The sequence below is a fragment of the Saccopteryx leptura genome, chromosome 1, assembly GCF_036850995.1.
Source record: "Saccopteryx leptura isolate mSacLep1 chromosome 1, mSacLep1_pri_phased_curated, whole genome shotgun sequence".
NCBI classification, from domain to species: Eukaryota; Metazoa; Chordata; class Mammalia; order Chiroptera; family Emballonuridae; genus Saccopteryx; species Saccopteryx leptura.
Window position 1 is genome coordinate 308,860,903 of NC_089503.1, and position 20,988 is coordinate 308,881,890.

Below are 20,988 nucleotides of genomic sequence, written 5' to 3' on the forward strand. Positions count from 1 at the left end.
TAAGAGACTAAAGAGACTTATACTTTATTCCATATGTCAAACTTCAGAGAGCAAGTATCAGGCACACTTTCTTCCAGGCATCAAAGGTCCTCTTGACTTGGTGGATTTATTGACTCCAGCTCCACGTTTCCATGTGGCTTATGCTTCTTCTTCTGAAAGACACAAAACATTAGAGATATGAGTCATGTTGAATTGGTGAACTGCTTATTTCAGCACCTCCACTCAGAAGTCAAGTCTTTCACGTCCTCATGGGGCTAACAGGTATGTCCTCAGTCCCCAGCTGGTGAAGCGAGACAGAGAGCTGTAAGCCTGCACGACTAACCTGGAGCACCTTCTCTTTCAGCCCACTGGCTAACATCAGGGACTCCCATCATTTTTCTCCAAACGCTTCCTCCTCAGCTCAGTCTCTGAAAGACCACTTTCTTCCTCCTCATCCCCTTCATGTGACCTCACATAGTGTTTTTCAACTGCCAGACGGAGGACCGGCAGTTGAAAAACAGTGACCTCAAGGCTTGTGAAACAGCTCCTGGCACCAGAGTGAACGTCACTCCAAGTTCAGTCAGGTCCCAGGTAAAACCCTCAAAAAGTTTTACATCAAGGTTCAAGAGCACTGTGGCCAAAGAGCTTGGTTGCCAGGCAGCCTACTGCTTACTTCAGAAAGAGACTTGTACAAACCTTCTTCTTCCTCCTCCTCCTCTTCTTCCTCCTCCTCGTCCTCATCGGAGCTGAAGGTGCCATCGGGCAGGCTGTAGACGCGGATGACCTGCTTGTTGGGGTCCTTGAGGATGAGGTACTTGCCCTCCTCCAGCTTCATGCAGATGTCGATGACACAGCGCAGGATGCCCCAAGCGTTCTCCACGCTCAGGTTGATCTGGCTGGCAAACTCATTGGGCTTGAACTGCTGGGTGCCCAGAATGACATGCCGTGAGGAGTCTTTCACGTGGTACCGGGACACGTAACTAGAGGGAAGGATGGATGGGGTGTCAGTGCTGGGGGCAGGCTGGCCCGGATATCCGGGAGCAAATATCAGTTACACGGGGGCACCTGGCCTGAGGCTTTTCCCAAGGGAAAGGGAAGAAGGCAAGCCCTCATCTCGCTCCCTGCCCACAAACACTTCCTTCCAGAAGATGAGTTCACAGCTCCTGGACAAGAATCTCACCCAAGCTTGAGGTACTCGGATCCAGCCAGCAAAGCACAGCAGGTCCATCGGGCTAACTTGTAGCTGTTATTCTTCAGCTCAGTGGCAATGACAGCCCCGCGCTGAGAGTCCAGCTTCTGACGCCAGTCCACACCATTGCAGTGCTGCAGGGGGAATGCCCCATTACAGGAGTGAGGGTGAGCCCTGGTTCTTCTCTGGCAGAGAACTCCCCACTGGCCTGACTGGCAGTTGGGCGCAGCCACAGGTAAACCAGAGTTAAGACTGTTACCATGTAAGAGGCACAGACATGGTCACTCCCTTGCACAGCCTACCATACTGCAGGCACTCAACAAATTGCAATTCCTCTTTAAAAAAGCTCATCTAGACAAGGATACAAATGCACACAAGTTAAAACAAGTGCCATATAAAAGGCAGAGGTGAGTGTTTACTTGTGCTGTGTGTTAAGGGAGGAGCTGCAGCTACCTAGGTGAACAAGGGCAGGGGCTGAAGGTGGAGGCCCGTGGAGAGCAAGGAGGTCCGAGTCTGGAGCCGTACATACTTACGTATCCAGACAAAGCAGAGAGCCCCCTGAGGTCATCTCCTCCAACTACCTCTCCTATAGATGAGGGAACTTAGAGTGATGCAACTAGTTGAAGGTCACATGGCAGGGATCGCCAAACTTTCTTGATTCATGGCAACCCAAGGCCAAAAGAAACACTGAAGAGTCCCTGCTATTGAGTAGTGAGGTCCACACCACTTCAAGTAGTATTCTGACAGATGTCTTTGTTTCCCTCAAAAATTAAAAATATTCTGCAAGTCCTGGCCAGGGAGCTCAGTTGGTTAAAGTGTTGTCCTGATACACCAAGGTTGAGGGTTTGATCTCTGCTCAGGGCACATACAAGATCAACCAATGGATACATAAGTAAGTAGAAAAATATCCTGCAAATAAATACTCCTGTGAGTTTACTGTGGCATTTTAAGAACTCACAAATCTGTGCAGCACAATGGAAGCAGTGTTTTGGACAATTAATTGGCAGAGATAAAGTAAATGGGGTGGAGTACGGAAGGAGAGTCAGGGAGGCCAGCAGGCATGCTGAATAGGGTCCTAAACTGGGCTGCTGTCAGCGAGATCCAGAACTGAATGAGAAGACAGACCACACCCGAGCAAAATAGAAGAACGAAGAGCTGTCCAAGGCTCTGAGCCAAGTGAGCAGGAGAAAAACAAAGCGGTTATCAGCCAGGCTGGCAGTCATGACAGAAATTAGGACACTGGAAGGGCAAGGTATTTTAGCAGGAAAACAATGGAATGGGGAGTCAGAGTAGATCAGAGTTCAAAGTTGAGGCTTAGGGTAGGCAGAATTCTAAGACTACCCCAATGACACTTGCCCTTGAGTAATTCCTACTCTTGAGTGTGGGGGGAATCTGTGTCAATAATGAAACATCATTCCTGTTATTGCACTCCCTTCTATGTCAAAAGGGATCTTCAGGTATAATTTAGGTCCCTTAAGACCATCTGGGTGGGCCTCACCCAACCATGTGAGACTCTTAAATCTGGGTGTAGAGATCAGAGATGGAGCAAGTCAGGGATTCAAAGCACTAGAAGGATTTGATGTGCTGGTGCTGGTGTGAAGATGGAGGGGACTATGTGGCAAGAGAATGGGGGACCTTAGTCCTACAACGGCAAGAAAGTGAATTCAGCCAACTAGACTCTTCTCAGAAGTGGGTTTTCTTCCAGAACCTCCAGACGAGAATTTGGTTGTGCTGATACTTCTGACTTTAGCTTTCTGACCTTTTGAGCAGAGAACCAAACCACATGATGCTGAACTCGCCTACCAAACTGTGAGCTAATGGGTGTTCTTGTAAGTCTCCAAGTTTCTTTCAATTTGTTATAGAGCAAAAGAAAACTAACATAAGGCTGTATAAAGAAGTAATTATGGCAAAAAGAGTTGTGCAGGTGACTGACTGTAAGAGAAGGGTCTATGAGGGATCAAAAAGCAGGGGACTGAGCAAAGAAAATATATGAAGGACACTGAGAAATGTTTAAGACCAGAGTAATGCATGTATTGACACAGGGAAAAGCCACATAAACACAACAATGCCAAATGCCACAGGGAGGCCATGGTGGAAAGTCTAAGAGAAGGTCTTCGGCCCAGAGCTCAGGTCACAGCCAACCTTACAGCGGGGGCTGGAGACTAAGGAAGACCTGGGGGTGATAATCAGTGGTATTAATTGCTAATCCCTTGGCTCTAATGAAGACAGAGGTCAATGGCCCTGTGTGCTCTACATCGCTGGCCACTCCTTCAACACAGGCCTGGTCCTGGAGCTGTTCTTCCCACTGAGGACTCTATTCTGTACAGCAGCACCCAGAAGCATTGCCACCCAATTCAAACAGGCACATAAGCCTAAGCAGCTTCAGAAAGGATAAGAGCCAACAATCACAGCACACCAGCATGAGTGAGCAGAAAGAGGATGAAGAAAGAAGGAAGCTTGCGTCACTTGAGATGTCTCCTGAAGAGCCAAGAGCTAATCTTGAAATCTCTGAGTTCAGCAGGTGAAGGAGTTAGAAGACTGGAGAGAAGGAAGTAGCTACAGTAAGTGAAAGAAGAGCTCAAAAACAAGAGCTGCTAAGCTTACAGGAAACCTGCCAACCCAGATCACAGAGAAAGACCTAAGTCAGATGATGCACTGAGCAGACATCAACGGGAGGTTAGAATGGAACAGAGCAAGAAAGTCCTGGAAGAAGGCAGTCCTCTCTCACACACTCTCTTTCTCAGTGAGGAATTAAGGAAAACTGAAAAGACAAAAATCTCAGTAGCTCTCTAAGTGATGCAAGGGGAAAACAAACATTAGCCGGTGACAACACGCCCTGTAGGAAATACAGAGGTGGAGCCCTGTGAAGGTGACAGAGGTGTGCCTCACCCTGGAGTCCCACTCGTTGAGGGTCTTGATGTTGATAAAAGACACTTCCCCATTGGCTCCGGTCATGACACCGTCATGCTCACAACGGACAATCAGGTCAATGTCGTCTCCAAGCTTCCACCTGCGATACCTGCAATGAGGAAGGAACCTAGTTGGTCACCTGAGATCCTGAATTTCAGGTAGTTCACCCATATAGGGTCAGTCTGTGCACACTCCACCAAGGTGACATACCGGTATGCAACAGAGGCAATTTCATTCTTATCCATGTCGTCCTCCACAAACGGGTTTGGGTTGGGGAAGTTGTATCTTTCTTTCCCCTGCAAAGATGACAAAGGTACTATAAAGACAGTGCCAACTTTTTGCCAAGCTAATTGGCCTGACTCTGCAATTCTGCTTAGTTATAGGCCAGGCAAGGTCCCTGGAGCCCTTGAGGGGGCTGAGCTCACTGTGTGTTGTCTGTCTACCTACCCCTTCCAAGCACAAGCACCCATGAATTAAAACAAATGCAACAGCTGGTACTTGCTGTGTGTCTGTGCATCTCATTTAATTAGCAACCACACACATCCCGTTTCATGTTTCTCTAGAGCACACATCGTACATGTATGTAGGATTTAGTTTTTTCTTCCATTATAATGAAGCTTCCAGGGGCAGGAACTGTGCACCTGTACAGTAGATTTGTACACAACAGTGCAGTTGTCAAAAAAATCGAAGGCCTCTTTACAATGTGCCTACATGAGACAGGGTCATTAGTGTCCTAGTTTTACAAAGGAACATGCGCAACACCACAAAGCTATGAGGTCAGAGATGCAGGGTTCAGAGCCAGGCAGTGTGACCTCAAAGCCCAAGCTCAAAACTCCTTGGTGACAGGTAGACCCCATCTGTTCCGCTTAATCCCACAGTCCCAGAGCCTACTACAAAGCAGATGCACAACAAAAGTAGCTGTAGTTGGCAAAGGAAGCACACGCCCAGACGCAACCTTTCCTCACCATCCTCAGGCACTGCTGGGAGAAGTTGTGGTTGATGTAGGTTGCTTCCATGGCCAGGTTGCGGGGTGAGTTGAAGGAATTACCTTCATCTTGAGGGGGCTCATTGGCTGTCTCACTCACTGTCAGGAGGTCTGCAAAAGTGGCAGCATGGTCACTCACCCACAAAACAATCGGTGATGTGCATACCACCACTGGGAGATGTGGCGATCTAAACGACACACACCCTTCCTTCAAAGGGCTACCATCTATTAGTGTGGGTCTCCCAAGTGGGACATGCTGGGGACAAAGTCGGGGAACCCTCTGAATAACTTTAGACACTAACATTAAATTCAATCATGGTGTAAAAAAGCTATACCTTTCAACCTTTATGGATTCCTTAAGAGAATGTCTGACATTAGTAGCTTTCAAACAATGACAAGACCTGAGGTACAGAATATAATGACATTGTTTTGATTCACTGCTGTTACTGTAAGTGAGCTGGTTTTCAATCATGGCACATACATATATACATCTGAATGGCATAAGATATATGCACGTGTGTTTTTCCTTTATAAATACACTGAACTAAAAATAACCCATCAATTTCAAGAAAAACATTTAGGTAAATAGTAAAGATGGTATAGAGATGGCAGAAGTCACAAAAGGATTATTCAGACGAGTAACTCTTGGAGCAGTTTGGGGGCAGGCACTGTGAGCAGTCAAAGCTGACGCCCCAAGGAGGGACTGCAGTGACAGCCCCTTTCCATGCCTTTGAGGCAGTGGGGAGGGTTCTGACATGGCTGTCAGGGCCTGCAGGGGATGCCATCTGCCTCCCATTCTCTAGTGCCAACGGTAACACTCAATGCCTTGTGCTGTTCGCAGACAGACTTCTCACCAAAGTCAGAGTTATCCCTCTTGTCAAAGAAGAGCTTGGACCCGACTCTCTGGACAACGATGTCCCAAGAATACACAGAGCGAGTGCAGCTCATCAGTGTGGCCAGAATGGCATCGGTAGCAAACACGTTCCCCTGGGTTTTTGCCAGCTGTAGAGAGAACAAAAGGGAGGAATGAGGACCCTACTCACCTTGAGGGAGGACTCCAGTAAGAAGCTTCCACAGCCACACCACAGTCACATATGTGCGCCACTGGCTGAAGGAGGCTGCAGTGACTCCGCCGGCAGTCACCGTGCCGGCTCACGGGGCCTGCAGCTCACTGAGCGTGGGCCATGGTCCAGGAGAGCACTTCACAGTGCTTCCATCCTCACCCCAGCAGCATGCAGTAAGTGCGCTGACCCCCATTGTACAGGGGAGAAAATGAAGGCCCCCCAGGTGAAGCTATGGAGCACATCTAGCCAGGACCGGAGTCCAACTCTGCCTGATACCCATACTCCCAGTCCGGCCGGCAGAGTGCCTGTATTTTCATCTCATCCTAAGTCCAAATCAGAAGGCTCTTATCTAGAGAAGTTTCCAAGGGCCAACCCTCAGGTCCTCTGTTCTTTCTTGGCCTCAGTGTAGAAGCCGGCAGCCTTCCTAACAGGTGGGCGAGTGATGGGGGCACTCACCTTTCGGATGACAGGGTCATCTGTGGTGGTAACGGTGTGGAAGATGCGCTTGATGCTCCGCAGGGGCTTCTCGCTCCTTGTGGTGATGCGGTCAAAGGCTTTGTCATAGTACTCTAGGGCTCCACAACATTCTCTGTGGGAGAGTGGGCAAGGCATGCAAAGTCAGGGGGAGATGATCACCTACTTTTCCTTTCATGCCCTGGAATCTGGAGTCTCATCAGAAGTCTAATACATAAGGCAGATGAAAACAGTCTCTGACTAGAACAGGATATGAACTCAGTGCTCACTCAGGTCCCTGTTTGCTTAGCTCCCAATATGGCTCCACAGAATAATGTGAACCCAACTGATTCAGCTCAACCTCCCCATTTTAAAGACGGGAGACAAGGAGTGACAGGCACCCAGGCATGGTGACTTCTAGTCTGGCACACCAGCTGCCCATTTAGTTGTTCCCATGACTTGCCCTGAGGTAAGGAGTCCTCTGAAATGTCAGGAAAAGCTCTGCCTCTCAACAACTTTCTCCTTCTGCCAAAAGAGAGATATAACTTAATTTTATTTCTTTTGCTAAGGATTCCAGGAAGCTGAAAGAAATCTGGAATTTAACATCAGCAAATCTCTTTCTGCTTTTGCTTTGTTCCTGTTCTCCTTCTGCCAAAAAGAGCTACATAATTTAATTTTTCCTTTCGTTGTGATGCTAGGAACTTCAAAGAGATCTGACATTTGTTAGTAAACTTCTTTAAATTCACCTGTTAACCTTATGAGTATCTTTTGCATAAGCGGCTAGAATCCTTTTTGGAAATAACGAGGGGTAGGAAACATTCACCAGCACCTGGTCCACCCACACGAACAGGTGGAAGGTGGTAAAACATGCTACTTACATGTCCTGTGGCTCTGACACTTCCAAGTAGCGCATCTTCATTAGCTGAGGAAAGTCCATTTCCTCCTTCACCTCCCAGTCACTACGGACTTCAACGGAAGAGTCTCGGGGTTTCTATAGTGGAAAACCATCGGAGGGAAAAAAAATTACACCAGTGTAAAACATAAGCAAAGGCAGGTTAATAGTATGAAGGGTTTTCATTCAATAAATATGTCTGCAACATTCACTGTTTGCTGGCTGTTCTCTAACACAGAATCCCCTGACTCTCAGAAGCTTATGATCTAGAAGATGACTTAAGTGCTCGAGTCCAAAAACCACATGGGAATTCTATCCCTAGTTAAGGATGTCACCAGGGAATATCAACTCTTTATGGACAGTAATGGTATTTCATAAAGAAGCTACTGCAGCCCTTTAAGATTTCTCTCAGAGTATTAGTTATCTATTCTTGACACAGCTAGCATCATATCCAGCAAAATGTAACTTCTACAACTATAACTTCATTCTTGCTTACATGCATTTTCTATTCTCATAATGTCCACACAAACACCTGTAAAGAAATGTTCACAGCAGCATTATTCATAATAGCCAAAAGTGGAAACAACTAAAATGTCCACCAGGTGGTGAATGGATAAACAGAATGTGGTCTATCCATACAATGGAATTTGGTAATACAAAAAAATGAGGAACTGATACATGCCACAACATGGATGAACCTTAAACATCACATACTGCATGCTTCCAGTAATATGAATAAATGAATACAATAGGCATACCCAGAGAAAGAGATGAGACGTAGCCTAGGGCTGGGGAGAATAGTGGTGGACTGCTAGAAGGTACAGGGTTTCTTTTTAAGTGGTGAAATATTCTGAAACTGTACTAATAAGTGTACAATTCTGTGAATATGCTATAAACCACAGAACAGTATACTTCATTTAAAAAAATATATATTTTTAAAATATGTCCCAGCTCTTATTGTCACCACTACAATAAAATTACAGTGATGGACCTATAACTTAATTTCAGTATAGCCACGTTAATGTCTGGACATGATGTGCAATATTTTGTAAATGTTTTAAAATTTATTTTTATTGTTAATTTTTGTTTTTTTACTGATTTGAGAGAGTGAGGAGGGAAGGAGGGAGGGAAAGGAGGGAGGGAAGGAGAGAGGGAGAGAAACATCGATTTGTTGTTTCATTTATTTATTTATTTAGATAGAGCAAGAGTTAAGAGAGAGGGACAGATAGGGACAGAGAGATAGTAAGGGAGAGAGATAAGAAGCATCTATTCTTTGTTGCAACTCCTTAGTTGTTCAGTGATGGCTTTCTCATATGTGCCTTGATGGGGGGTGAGGGGGGCGCGCTAAGCAGAGCGAGTGACCCCTTTCTCAAGCCAGCGACCCCTCGCTCACGCCGGTGAGCTTTTGCTCAAGCTGGTTGAGCCCCTGCTCAAGCCAGTGACCTTGGGCTTTAGAACCTAGGTCCTCCGCATCCCAGTCTGACGCGCTATCCACTGTCCCACTGCCTGCCTGGTCAGGCTGTTCCATTTATTTATGTATTCATTTGTTGACTCTTTTATGTGCCCTGACCAGGGACTGAACCTGCAACCTTGGTGCATTGGGACAATGCTCTAACCAACTGAGCTACCTAGCCAGGGCTCAACAGTGCATTTTAAATGGGCGAATTGTACAATATGTGAATTATATCTCAAAACTGTTACAAGACCAAACAAATAAACAAAATCAAATGCCTAGACAGGATTCTGGTACGAATTCTCTACCTGTGATTTTTGGTCCCATTTCTGCCTCACTCCAAACTGTTTCTGAAATTTTTTCTGTAGTCGTATACGTTCTCTGGAAAGAAAAAGAAATGTGATTTTAGTGAAGATTTTTAAGAAAAATAAGGGCTTAATAAAAAAGGAACAGAAGAGGCAAATTGTCTTCAACTAGCGACCAGCTACATTTTACTCCATCTGTAGAGACTGTCTCCTGGCAGCCCCAATCTGGACCAGGCTGCCACCCATGCAGCTCCAGGGGGCTCAATGACTCAGTGCCAATGGGGCCCCTAGAGTTGTGTCCTAGCATAACTGAGCCTACGTGAGCTCCAAGTCTCCTATATGCCTTTGGTTGCCTTCAGTGTGTATGTCCACTGTGAGCTGTTTCTTGCCCATGCTATCTGCCTTGAACTGAAACTGGCCCTTAGAGAATGACATCAGGGTTGAAACAGTGGCTTAACTGGCTTTAAGGTCTTTTTGTTTTTGCAGTAGTGGGGAAGACAACCATACTCCTGCTTTGACCAGTGACTGCTGAACAGTCAGTCCTGACAGATTACCCTGCTCTGGCAGGGTGGGAACTCACCTCTCTTTCTGCTTGGCGCTCTTAGGCAGGGTCTGCAGGTTAAACTGCAACATGTTCCGTCGATCTTTGTCTCTGCGGAGGTTCCGCTGGGAATTAGGAAAAAACATCCACGTTAAAATCTTGGATATTCGGTTTATAAGAGGCAGGGCTTAATAGGAGGTCATCAGCCTAAGTTCAGAATGCAAAATCCAAGGTGCACATTTACTCTTACTCTACATAATCAACAGTCTGGGGGTTTAGTTGGGTAAGTACTTGGAGTTGGCTTAGACTTAAATTCACAAACAAATTTTATTGAAGTAGGTTTACTGGCTCTTATTAGACTTGCTGAGTGTACCTCTTTATGTAATAAGATGTGGTCAAACTGGACCATCTGCTTAATAAAGCCTGCAACCTAGCAATTAAGCCAGGCAATAGGCCAAATGCACTCTTTTATCGGGTACAAATGTCATTCTTAGCACAGTGGTATGATGTCCTACGTACCGGTCAACAGAAATCTTAACTATTTAAATGCATCCTGGACCTAGTCAAGTTTTCTTGAGTATAGCTTGTCACTGAACAGCTAGTTGGGGTTCACCAGATGATCTGTAACATGCTTTCCTCTCATCAGTACTCACAAGGTTGCATTTTTAGCAGCAGGTGACAGCCCTAAGTTCTAATAGCCCCTAGATGGTCAGACTGCTGGCTCTTGGCCTACCTGTGCAAATCGCATCCGATTACGCTGGTAGGCGGTCTTCTGTGTGCGTGCTGTATCCACCAGCTGGAAACTAGTTTCATCCTCCTCGTGGAAATAAGCATACTGACTTCCACCACCAAACTGAGAGGAGTACTTATCTGGAGGCAAAGGTGATAGTGTATAACAACCAATACTTATAGTCTTTACAAATATACACTAGCTTAGAGCCTTGCAATTTAAATGCAGTCTTGGGAACCTTAGCATTAGCCGTGAGCATCTTAGATGCAGACTCACAGCCTCACTTCAGACCCACTGAATCAGAACCAGCATTTAAAAAGATTCCCAGGCGATTCACATGCACATTCAAGTTTGAAGAGCTCTGGTCTAGATAATTTTCTAATAAGACAGAATCTGAGGAACTCAAGCCCATTCCCATTTCTGCCTTATTCTGTAAGAATATGAGTTAAAACTTTATCTTGCAAGGCAAATATGGAGTATAAGTACCATCACTGTCATTGTCTGGTACCAAAGGCAGATAGGAAATCATAAGTTATGATTTTCTCTTTTGCTGACTACAAACTCAGATAATCTTAACTTACTAGTCCAGATCGCCACTTCCAACAAGAGGCATCAATTCTTCATTGCAGCTCCTTAGTTGTTCATTGATTGCTTTATCGTATGTGCCTTGACCCGGGGTGGGGGTAGGGCTACAGCAGAGCGAGTGACCCCTTGCTCAAGCCAGGGACCTCGGGGATTTGAACCTGGGTCCTCTGCGTCCCAGGCCGACGCTCTATTTACTGCACTGTGTCACTACCTCGTCAGGCTATATCAGGATCTTAAAACCAGAAATTTAAAACTAGGACCCACTGCTTGGCTTCACAGTTTAGTATATCCCAACAATGAAATGCAAAATGAGAATATGTTCAACAGATTTATAAGAGTTCATGGCTCCTCAAAAGTGGGGGGAAAATATAGCACTAGAATAGGTCAAACTCCTTTAATGAACAGCCTAACTATGGAGGTTATTCCCCAAAATATGCTCCTAAAAACTATGAATTATTATCAGCATTTCATCCCCATTCTAGAACACTTTCAGGTGGAGGTGACCAAAAAAAGTAATTATTTCCCCAAGGCCCTGAGGGGGCAGTCAGTCAAAGAACACTTACTTGTGTACCTCTTATCTTGGTATGTGGTACCCGTCCAGTCTGCAACCTAGTAAGAACAAGGGAAGACACAGCACAGGTCAACAGGCAATTTTCTGTTGACCCATAAACCCCCAAAAGTGAGGACACAGTGTGGGAAAGTAGCAGAAAGACTGGCTCACAATGCCTTTATAAGTACCCCGCTCTCCTACAACTACTGGAAGTATCCAGAGGTTATAACCTTTCTCAGCTGGTGTCCCTATAAGGAACACAGGAGTTATGCTTTTGAGAGAATAAAATGGAAATGAACTCAGAGAGCACAGCAGCCACAGCTTAAAAGATTCAGACTCCCGCTGATAGGCAAGTACCTTTCCTAGCCGATCTCCTTTGCTGAATGGCTGGTAGGGCATATCCCGAAACTGCTCGGGGACCGCACAGGGACCCCAGCCCGAGGGATTGTCCTGGATCACGGGTGTCATGAACTTTGCCATCTTCTAAAACCTTAAATATACAAAAAATGAAAGTAGTTGCATGAAGAAAGGCCTCAAGGTATTATAAAAGAAAAAGCCTATCTGAGGCAAGACATAAACGATTAAGTTAAAAAAGCAGCACACAAAATGAAACCCTCAACCGTTAACCACTCTGTTGTTTTCTTGTAACTAATGTTGTGAATATTATAAGAGGACTGCTAACAAAACTAATTTACCACATTTCACTGACTTTTTCCCTACTGTAACATCTTTGAAATGATGGTGCACCTCATGCTTGATGGGCTACATCTTAATTGACAGTTTGTCTTAGTATTATATAAAAATAGCACCTTTTTTTGACAGAGAGGCAGAAAGAGGGACAGATGGGGACAGTCAGACAGGAATGGAGAGAGATGAGAAGCATCAATTCTTCGCTGCAGCACCTTAGTTGTTCATTGATTGCATTCTCACATGTGTCTTGATTGAGGAGCTACATACAGCACAGTGAACCCTTGCTCAAGCCAGCGACCTTGGAGTCATGTCTATAATCCCACGCACAAGCTGGCGACCCTGCATTCAAGCCAGATGAGCTCTGCACTCAGGCCCATGACCTCGGGGGTTTTGAACCTGGGTCCTCTGCGTCCCAGTCTGATGCTCTATCCCCTGTGTCACCACCTGGTCAGGCTAAAAATAGTGCTTCTTAAATTTGGTGGTTTCATAGATTTGATAAAATGTAGAAACTTTTTTTCCCCAAGTGTAATAACCAGGCCCTTAGAATCACCTTCACTACAGCATAAAATACTTAGCTTTCCTAAGTCTATTTCTTCATCCGTAAAATATATTCCTTGTTTTATTGGTTAACAAACACAGAAATGCTTTCGCTGTAAAATGCTACACAATTACTAGTCAGACTTGCAAAAATATAATTAGAGTGCTGAGAAAAATAAGACTCTGTAAGTATATCATGAAATTCAACTTTCCTTTCTTATTCTTCCAATTCTCTGTTGTCAATGCAAATCCTTATGTAGAGCAAGAGGACACACAGCCAAGCAAAAGGCCTATGGAAGGCTGAGGAGGTCACCAGAAACCTTCAGCCAAAGAAGTGGCCATACGTCAAATATTCATAAGAATTTGAGTACCAGACATTGTTTTTAGTGTTTACCATGCATAGTCATTATATCCCCCCAATAATCTGAGGTAAGGGCCAGTATCATTCCCTATTCAGATTAGAAAAGTGAAGCACACAGAAGTTAAGAAATTGCCCAAAGTCACAATACTTGTTGATGAAAAATTAAACGCTGGTATCCTGCCTCGAGTCCATACTCTGCCTAATGCTGTAGCTTCTTTTAGGAGAGTAAAAACCAGGGCCTCCCAACAGATGTTTGGCAGATGCCTGACAGTTCCTATCAAAACCCCATGCACTTATCCATTATAATCCTCTGCACAGACTCAGACGGTGAGTTCCCAGAGGAAAACTCATTAAAGATATTTCTGGAGGTTGGAGAGCAATCAAAGAGCACTGGGTACCAAACTTAGTAAATGCTTCTCACTGGCCCATGATTGGGAGACTAAGGCCTACTACAGAGGTGACAGCAACAGGGAATTGGTGACAGTGACAGAAAATGAAGCTCCACTGACCAAACCTAAACTTAGGTTACACTACAGCAGTGGTTCTCAAACTTTTTGAAGTCGGGGCGCATTTAAAATCCTACAAATAATTGTAGGTGCACTATATACAAATTTCTGAGAAATATGTTATAATAATTAAGTCAAATATTAAAGAAAAAAAAATAAAATCCAAGCGTGCTTTTATGGTAATTAAGTGAAATAAATACAACAAAATTAAATTTATTCTGAAATTAAATACCATTTTTGTTACATTTTTTGAGTTATGCTTTTTAGAATTCGTAAAAAAGAGGGGTTAAAAAATAAAACAACAAAAAAGTTATCTTTTTATAGATATAGATACATTCTTAATAAGATTTAGTAAATTCGGCAGGTCCTGGAGCAAATGTGTTGTTTTTTCATTCTTGTGGTTTTTTTTTTTTTAATTTATTCATTTTTTTTTTTTTTTAGAGAGGAGGGGGGGGAGAGAGAGAGAGAGAGAGAGGAGAGATAGAGAGAGAGAAGGGGGGAGGAGCTGGAAGCATCAACTCCCATATGTGCCTTGACCAGGCAAGCCCAGGGTTTTGAACCGGCACATTCTTGTGTTTATGAGAAACATGAGCCTGATATGTCCTAGCGAATTCTTCAATGTTTGGGCATATATTTGAAAGGCAAACTCTCATTTCTTTGTCAATAAATTGAAGAATTCCTCTCTTTATACTCTTAATTGTGTTGAGGGTAGACAATCCTAATTCACGTAAATAGGATGTTGAAAACTGTAGTAAAATGTTCAAAGCTTTTTTTAGATATTGCCACATATTTTTCTTTTATAGAAATCCAAAAGGCTTCAAGAGACAATTCCTTATGTTTAATCATTAATCCAAAACCCCCACCTTACATATCATCTTAACTTGACACCAAAGGATAGAAGAAACTTGCCTCCAGTCTTTCCGGGGAACATGGGGGGTAGTGTAAACAATCCAGCACCACAGCTTAACAGCCTTTTGCAACCTAATCAGGCAAGTGCGGTAGGGGTTGGGCAGATTATCTGCTTACAGCGAATAACCCACACCTCTGTCCCCCCAAAATCTAAACTCCAAAAAACGTGTTGGTTTTTTGGTTCCCAACAGGCACATATTTCTCTGGAATACCACAGAGCGCACACTTTAAAAACCACTGTACTACAGGAACAGAACCATCATGTCAGACCTTTATTGAGCTTCTACTAAGGGTCAGGCACCATGCTAGATACTTAATGCCACTAACTTCTCCACGCCTCTACTTTAGAGATAAAAATTTGAGGCTCAGCCAAATCCAGGAGTTAATCTTCCCATCATTTTAAAGCACATTTTATTTCCTGGGCTGTCTGCTGCGAGTCCAACATTCTTCCCATTATATTCTGGACAACAGCCTGAAAAGATCTGGGGTTCAGGCTGTACTTAATAACACAATAATGATGTCTCAAAACACTTTAAAAATCAACTTGTCCTGTCGAACCTCAAGAAGGAAACAGGCCTAAGGCTTGACAGGCATTCTTCCTGAGGGTGGAAGTTCCGTTTTCCACACATGTAAAATAAGTAAGAATGGAATCTGTAAGAGAAACTGAGCCCTTCAGTTAAAACGGCGTCACAGCTGTCCTGGCTACGGGGGCAGGATGGGGCGGCAACAGGGCAGCTGGAAGGGGCCTTGCTCCTGGCAGGCCCCGGTATTGTGTAAATTACTGCTGCCACTACGGATCTTACGCCCCCAACCACTGGCGGGGTGGGGTGGAGGGTGTATCAGACCAAAAGTCAAATCTATTCCATTCTCGTCTTCCACTTCACATTAAAGGGAAGGAAACCTTTGGGCCGTGATCTCAGCGCAGGGGTGAACACCGCTAAACTTGGCACTCCCAATACCTCACTGGAAGAAACTCAAACTTTGGCCACTTAACAAAGACCCTGAGACCCAGCTGGGTTAGGTGACATTACTAAATTCGCTCAGTCCTTGGTCGGTAAGCGGAGTCTAGGGGCCAGGGACCTCACCCACACAGTCCGCCACGCACTCTGCAGTACGCTGGACCTGGGGCCGGGAGGCAGCTTCCTGCCACTTCCATTGTAGGGAGAGCGGCTGCAGTAGGGAACTCCAGCAGGCTCTTCCGGGGGACCTCGGAGGGCCGGGCTCCGCTCAAGCCGGCTCCGGAGATCGCCGGAACCCTCCGGAACACGCCGCTCACCTTCAAAGGCCTCAGCCAGCCAGGATGGCGAAAGATGTCCCGAACCAGACAGCTCACTATCAGGTACACTGCGAGGAACCGGGAAAATGAGAAGAGGTGCGTGCGCAGCCACCGGTGCCGTAAACCTGGCCGGCGCTGTCGTAAACTGCCCTCCCGCTTCCTGTGGGTTCGGCGGCAGAACGTGAGTCGTAAAGCGAAGGCATACCGGAAATTTGTCACTGCTCTTGGTGAGGTGGTCTTATTAGCCTTTTAGGTGCCAAGGCGCAAGAAGGGTGTTTACAGTTACTTCATGGGGTGACTGGCGATACCCCAAGAGGGCGTTCAGGTTTATTGAAACATGGCGGTCGTTCAGTCAAAGCTGGCGGCTGGATCGACTGACGGCCCCTATGTGTCCCACAATGCTTCACGGGACACTTCGGCCTCTTTATCCCACAATGTTCTGAGGCTCCTGCCCTTACGTGGTTTGAGCCTCACAGGTAGGGGAAGTCGAGCGTCTTAGGCAGATTTAATTGTTAACCCCGCCTCTGTCCCTATCATTTACAGTTTCCAAAACTCAGGTCCGGAGGTGTAAAGTGTTCAGCCTGCTAGTTTAGGGGGGTGGCCGCCAGAGTTCAAATTATATGTATACTTCCACGGTTCTCAAACTGTTGCACATGGAGGATTTCTGGAGCCCTAACTTGAAAAATGCAGATTCCGGCTTTGGCTAGGTGCCTCTGAATAAAGCGTCCTCCTGTGCACCGAGCACTGCCCTGCGGTCCCTTTTTCGATCCTCAGGGCACCTGCCAGAAGCAGTGAGCGCACAACTAAGTGGAACGAGTTGATGCATCTCTCTCTCAAATCAATGGAAAAATTAAAAGAAAATTTATTTAAAATGCAGATTCTAGGGCTCACTTCTGTAGATTGTCATTCAAGTATGTCCAAGCCAGAGCCCAGGAATCCATTTTTAAGCAACAATGCTGTCCTTTCCACAGCTCCTAGCCTACAGAGTTTGTCCTGGAATTTTTTTGGAGGTTTCAAAACATTGAAAGTGAATCAGAGGGCTTGATTTTATTCAAATCTTAGATCCTCTTCTATCCTGTTTCTTAGGTTTCCCTTATCAGTCTCCCAACCTGTCTCCTTTATTGGAAAATATATCAACTATAGACAGCTCTGATGTCTACTCTTGATTGCCACTTTCTAGCTGGGCCTCAGTTTCCTTGGTTATCTGTAAATTGGAGATACCACGAAGGGAATGCTGTGAGGGTAAAAATAAAAGTATATGAAAATACTTAGGCCCTGGCAGGGCAGCTCAGTTGGTTAAAACATTCTCCCAACATGCTAAGGTTGCTGGTTCAATACTGGGTCAAGCCACATATGAGAATCAACCAATGATGGCATGAATGAGTGGAACAACAGATGAATGTTTCTCTCTCTCTTTCTTGCCTCCCTCCCCCAACTTCCTTTTCTCTCTAAAAATAAAAAAATACTTAGTAATTTCATTTACCATTTGGGTGAACTTTGGCAGGTTATTTGATCTCTAAAGCTACTTACTTATCTGTAAAATGAAAATATTAATAGTGTATCTGTTTCTATAAATTCTCTTCCAATCTGCTAATCTTTCAGTTTTCCTAATTTTTATTAATGGTATGCAGTGAATGGTGCTCCATGTAAAATCTTGCAGTCATCATTACTAGTTCCTTTTCCCTTTCCCACCACATTTAGTCCTTTACTAAGTCCTCTTGATTCTTCTTTCAAAATACATCTTGAATGCCAATTTTCCCCACTATCTTCAGCCTTGTGTTTGCACTCCTAGGGTCCACTCTCACTCCTCTAGGGTTCCTTTTCACATGGGGTCAAAGCAGTCTGTTCACAGTTTTCTAGCCATTTCCCATTATGTGCTTAGAGTGAATTATGAATGACTTCCTGTGGCCAGTCTGGTCCCTGGCTAGCTTTCAGCTTCATATCCTGCCATGTTCTACTCACTCTGCTCTAGCGACCATGATCCTCTTTTTATGCCTCAGATATACCAATCTCAGTAGGGCCTCTGCACTTGCTCTTCCTTCTGCATGGCATACTCTTTCCTAAATTTACCTGTGGCTGGCTTGGATTCATTATGTCTCCGCTCAAGAGTTACCTCTTTAATGAGATCTCTGATCACCATTCCTAAAACATTCCTCCCTCCATTCCTCTTCACTCCCTTACTCTTCTTTGTTTTCTTCATAGTTCTCATCACATTCTGAAATATTTTTGCTTCCTTGTTTGGGCTCTGTCTTTGCCTTTAGAGTGTAAGCTCTGCGAGGGTAGAGGCTTTTTCTGGCTTACTTAGCACAGTGCCTAGTCATACACATTTGTTGAATTGTTGAATAGATAGAGATTTTGTGAGAATTAAATAAGAAAATGAATTTAACACATTACCCTGGGCACATAAATAAGCACTCAATTAATGTTAGTGTAATGAATATCAACAGTAAGTTGTAGTATGTTGTAAAATATAAGGGTAGATGTATTTTTACTAAATTGCTTGAATCATGTCTTTTGTCTTTTTCTCCCTCCTGTGGGCCCAGAAGTCATCTGCTGTTGTCTCTTTCTCATGTCCGAGTTTAATGATCGTTCCCATATTTTGGCTCAGATGTCCTTGCCCACCCCAGATGACGGAGGGATTGAAGGGGCCTTTCTCATTCTCAGTAGTGGGTCCCTGGGCTTGGGTGGGAGATCTGCCTCCATTCCTCCTCCCAGCTGACACATGTGCTGCCCCTTTCTGCCTATCTCACTGTCCTTTCTCCACATGATGTGAAGCTGCAATGACCATCCTGCACATGATATCAGAGGATGATGCTCGACTTCCCTCCCCCACTGAAAAGCTTTCAGTGGCTTACCTTGATCCTGAGGATAAAAGCCCATTCTGTTCCATGGCCTGCAAGTTTCTGAATGGCAGTTCCCCACTGGCTGCTGCTTCTTTCTGGGTCATACCCAGGTTTGTTCCTGTCTTGAGACCTTTTCACCTGCTGTTCTCTGCTGCCTGGAGTGCATCTCCCTTAGATCTTCACTGCATCCTCAACAGACGGGCATGTCCTGACCACCCCTCTGAGTAGCCTTGCCCTGTCCTCATTCACTCTGTCACTCACCATGTACCTGGGACTGTTCCAAGAACTTACATGAACTCATTTAATTCTCGCCACAGCCCTGTGAGGTAAGGCCTCTTATTCTATTTCACAGATGAAGACATGGAGGCACAGAGAAGTGTTCTAGGCTGAGCAGTGTGGAGTGAAGCCGGGGTTTCAAACTTAAGGGGTAGCCTGGCTCCTGCTGCTTCTGCACATCTCATTGGAGTTGCTGTATGACTAACATCTCTATTAAAGTCATCTTGTTTATTTATTTGTTTACTTATTTATTGTCTCCTCATTAGAATGTAAGCCTTATGAGAGGTGGGGTCTTACATGTCTTCTTCATTGTATGCTCAGCACCTAGAATGGCACCACTTAGTTGGTGCTTGGAAAATGTTTGCTGGATGACCTTTGAAGACAGGGTCTCTCCTCCAGGGGTCCACTTGGCGGAGCCCTCCACGCTTACCGTGCACCTGGTTCTGTTACCAGTGTCTGCCACCTCTCCTAACCCAGATCTAGGTTGCTCCAGCATGGAGCTGCATTATTCCTGGAAGAAGCCTCATGGCGCAGCACAGTGCTTGGAATACAGTGTACCCAGGAAATAAATACTTAATGAATCCAGGGCCTTCAGATTCTTATTTTAGAGACCATGAAATAAAAAACATCATTCTTGCCAGAAAAGTGTAGGTTTGAGGGCAGGTGCTCTTTTCTCAAAAGGAGATGGAGATTTCACAGTGCCTTTTCAGTTAGGAGAGACCGAAACATGGTCTTTGTGCAACTGTATGACTAACTTTTCATTATTGCTAATAATGACTAACATTAGCATAGCAGTTTATAAGTGACAAATTTCTTAATTTCTTTTGAGCCTCATGACTACAACACTTTAATACCAGGTTGTTGTTTTTTTTTGTTTTGTTTTTCTGTATTTTTCTGAAGCCGGAAACGGGGAGAGACAGTCAGACAGACTCCTGCATGTGTCCGACCGGGATCCACCCGGCACGCCCACCAGGCGGTGACGCTTTGCCCACCAGGGGGCGATGCTCTGCCCCTCTGGGGCGTTGCTCTGTTGCGACCAGAGCCACTCCAGCGCCTGGGGCAGAGGCCAAGGAGCCATCCCCAGCGCCCGGGCCATCTTTGCTCCAATGGAGCCTCGGCTGCGGGAGGGGAAGAGAGAGACAGAGAGGAAGGAGAGGGGGAGGGGTGGAGAAGCAGATGGGCGCTTCTCCTGTGTGCCCTGGCCGGGAATCGAACCCGGAACTTCTGCACGTCAGGCCGACGCTCTACCACTGAGCCAACCGGCCAGGGCCTGGGCCTTTCTTAACCTCCTGCATACTTTCTCTTCACGTGAACAGATTCTCTCTTCTTTACACTCCCTGGCCTTATGGCACTCTTGTTCTTTCATATCCTCTCTCTGCCAAGCAGTGAGCTAGCTACCTCTGAGTGGTTGGCTTGGACAGCTTCGTAGAGCTGACTTACCCACATTCTTTCTGGTGCCTGCATTTTGCCTTTCCTCCCAACGTGCTGTTGTCTGTGCTTGGAAGGCACCTCTGTTCTTTGACTAGTTTTCAGTTCTTGTCTAATATTACTACTTAGGGTAGCCTTTCCTCCCACCCCATACCAGGCTCCTTGTGCTTCCCCTTCCTAACACTCAGCACTGATAATAAATGATAATAACGTGCTTACTTGCGCACTTATTTGAGCCATATATGTCTCTTCCACCACATGGAGCACCCAATGGTGGTGGGGTTAGGCCTGTATTTCCAGTTGCTAGAACAGTGTCTTACATAGAGTACATGCCTAATAAGTATTTATTGACTTAACTAGTCAATGAATAAGTGGATCAAAATTGGTATGATATCATTCATTCAACTGTCATTATCCAAAGCCACCCCTTTGCAACCAGACCCCACATATATAATAATATATGAGATTCTTGTCTTCTAAGATCTTCCCGTCTAGCTGAAGGAGTGACTGCAAAAGCATTTTCTAA

The 20,988-nt window shown here is 45.2% G+C and overlaps 1 protein-coding gene and 1 non-coding gene across 2 annotated transcripts; both read right to left on the reverse strand.

The window, feature by feature from the left end:
* On the reverse strand, positions 1–16,064 carry EIF3D (eukaryotic translation initiation factor 3 subunit D). The gene is made up of 15 exons (XM_066358294.1): positions 15,916–16,064; positions 11,994–12,126; positions 11,650–11,695; positions 10,505–10,641; positions 9,811–9,896; positions 9,234–9,306; positions 7,459–7,571; positions 6,584–6,716; positions 5,918–6,065; positions 5,044–5,174; positions 4,289–4,374; positions 4,058–4,187; positions 1,160–1,302; positions 676–959; positions 1–152 (listed from the first exon to the last, which is right to left on the reverse strand). The coding sequence occupies exons 2-15, from the start codon at positions 12,114–12,116 to the stop codon at positions 139–141; spliced, it is 1,647 nt and encodes a 548-aa protein (XP_066214391.1). The 5' UTR covers positions 12,117–12,126; positions 15,916–16,064; the 3' UTR covers positions 1–138.
* A 4,164-nt stretch (positions 16,065–20,228) lies between these two features.
* TRNAV-GAC (transfer RNA valine (anticodon GAC)) lies at positions 20,229–20,304 on the reverse strand. The gene has a single exon. It is a non-coding gene; the product is annotated as a tRNA-Val (tRNA).
* Between the last annotated feature and the right edge of the window lie 684 nt (positions 20,305–20,988).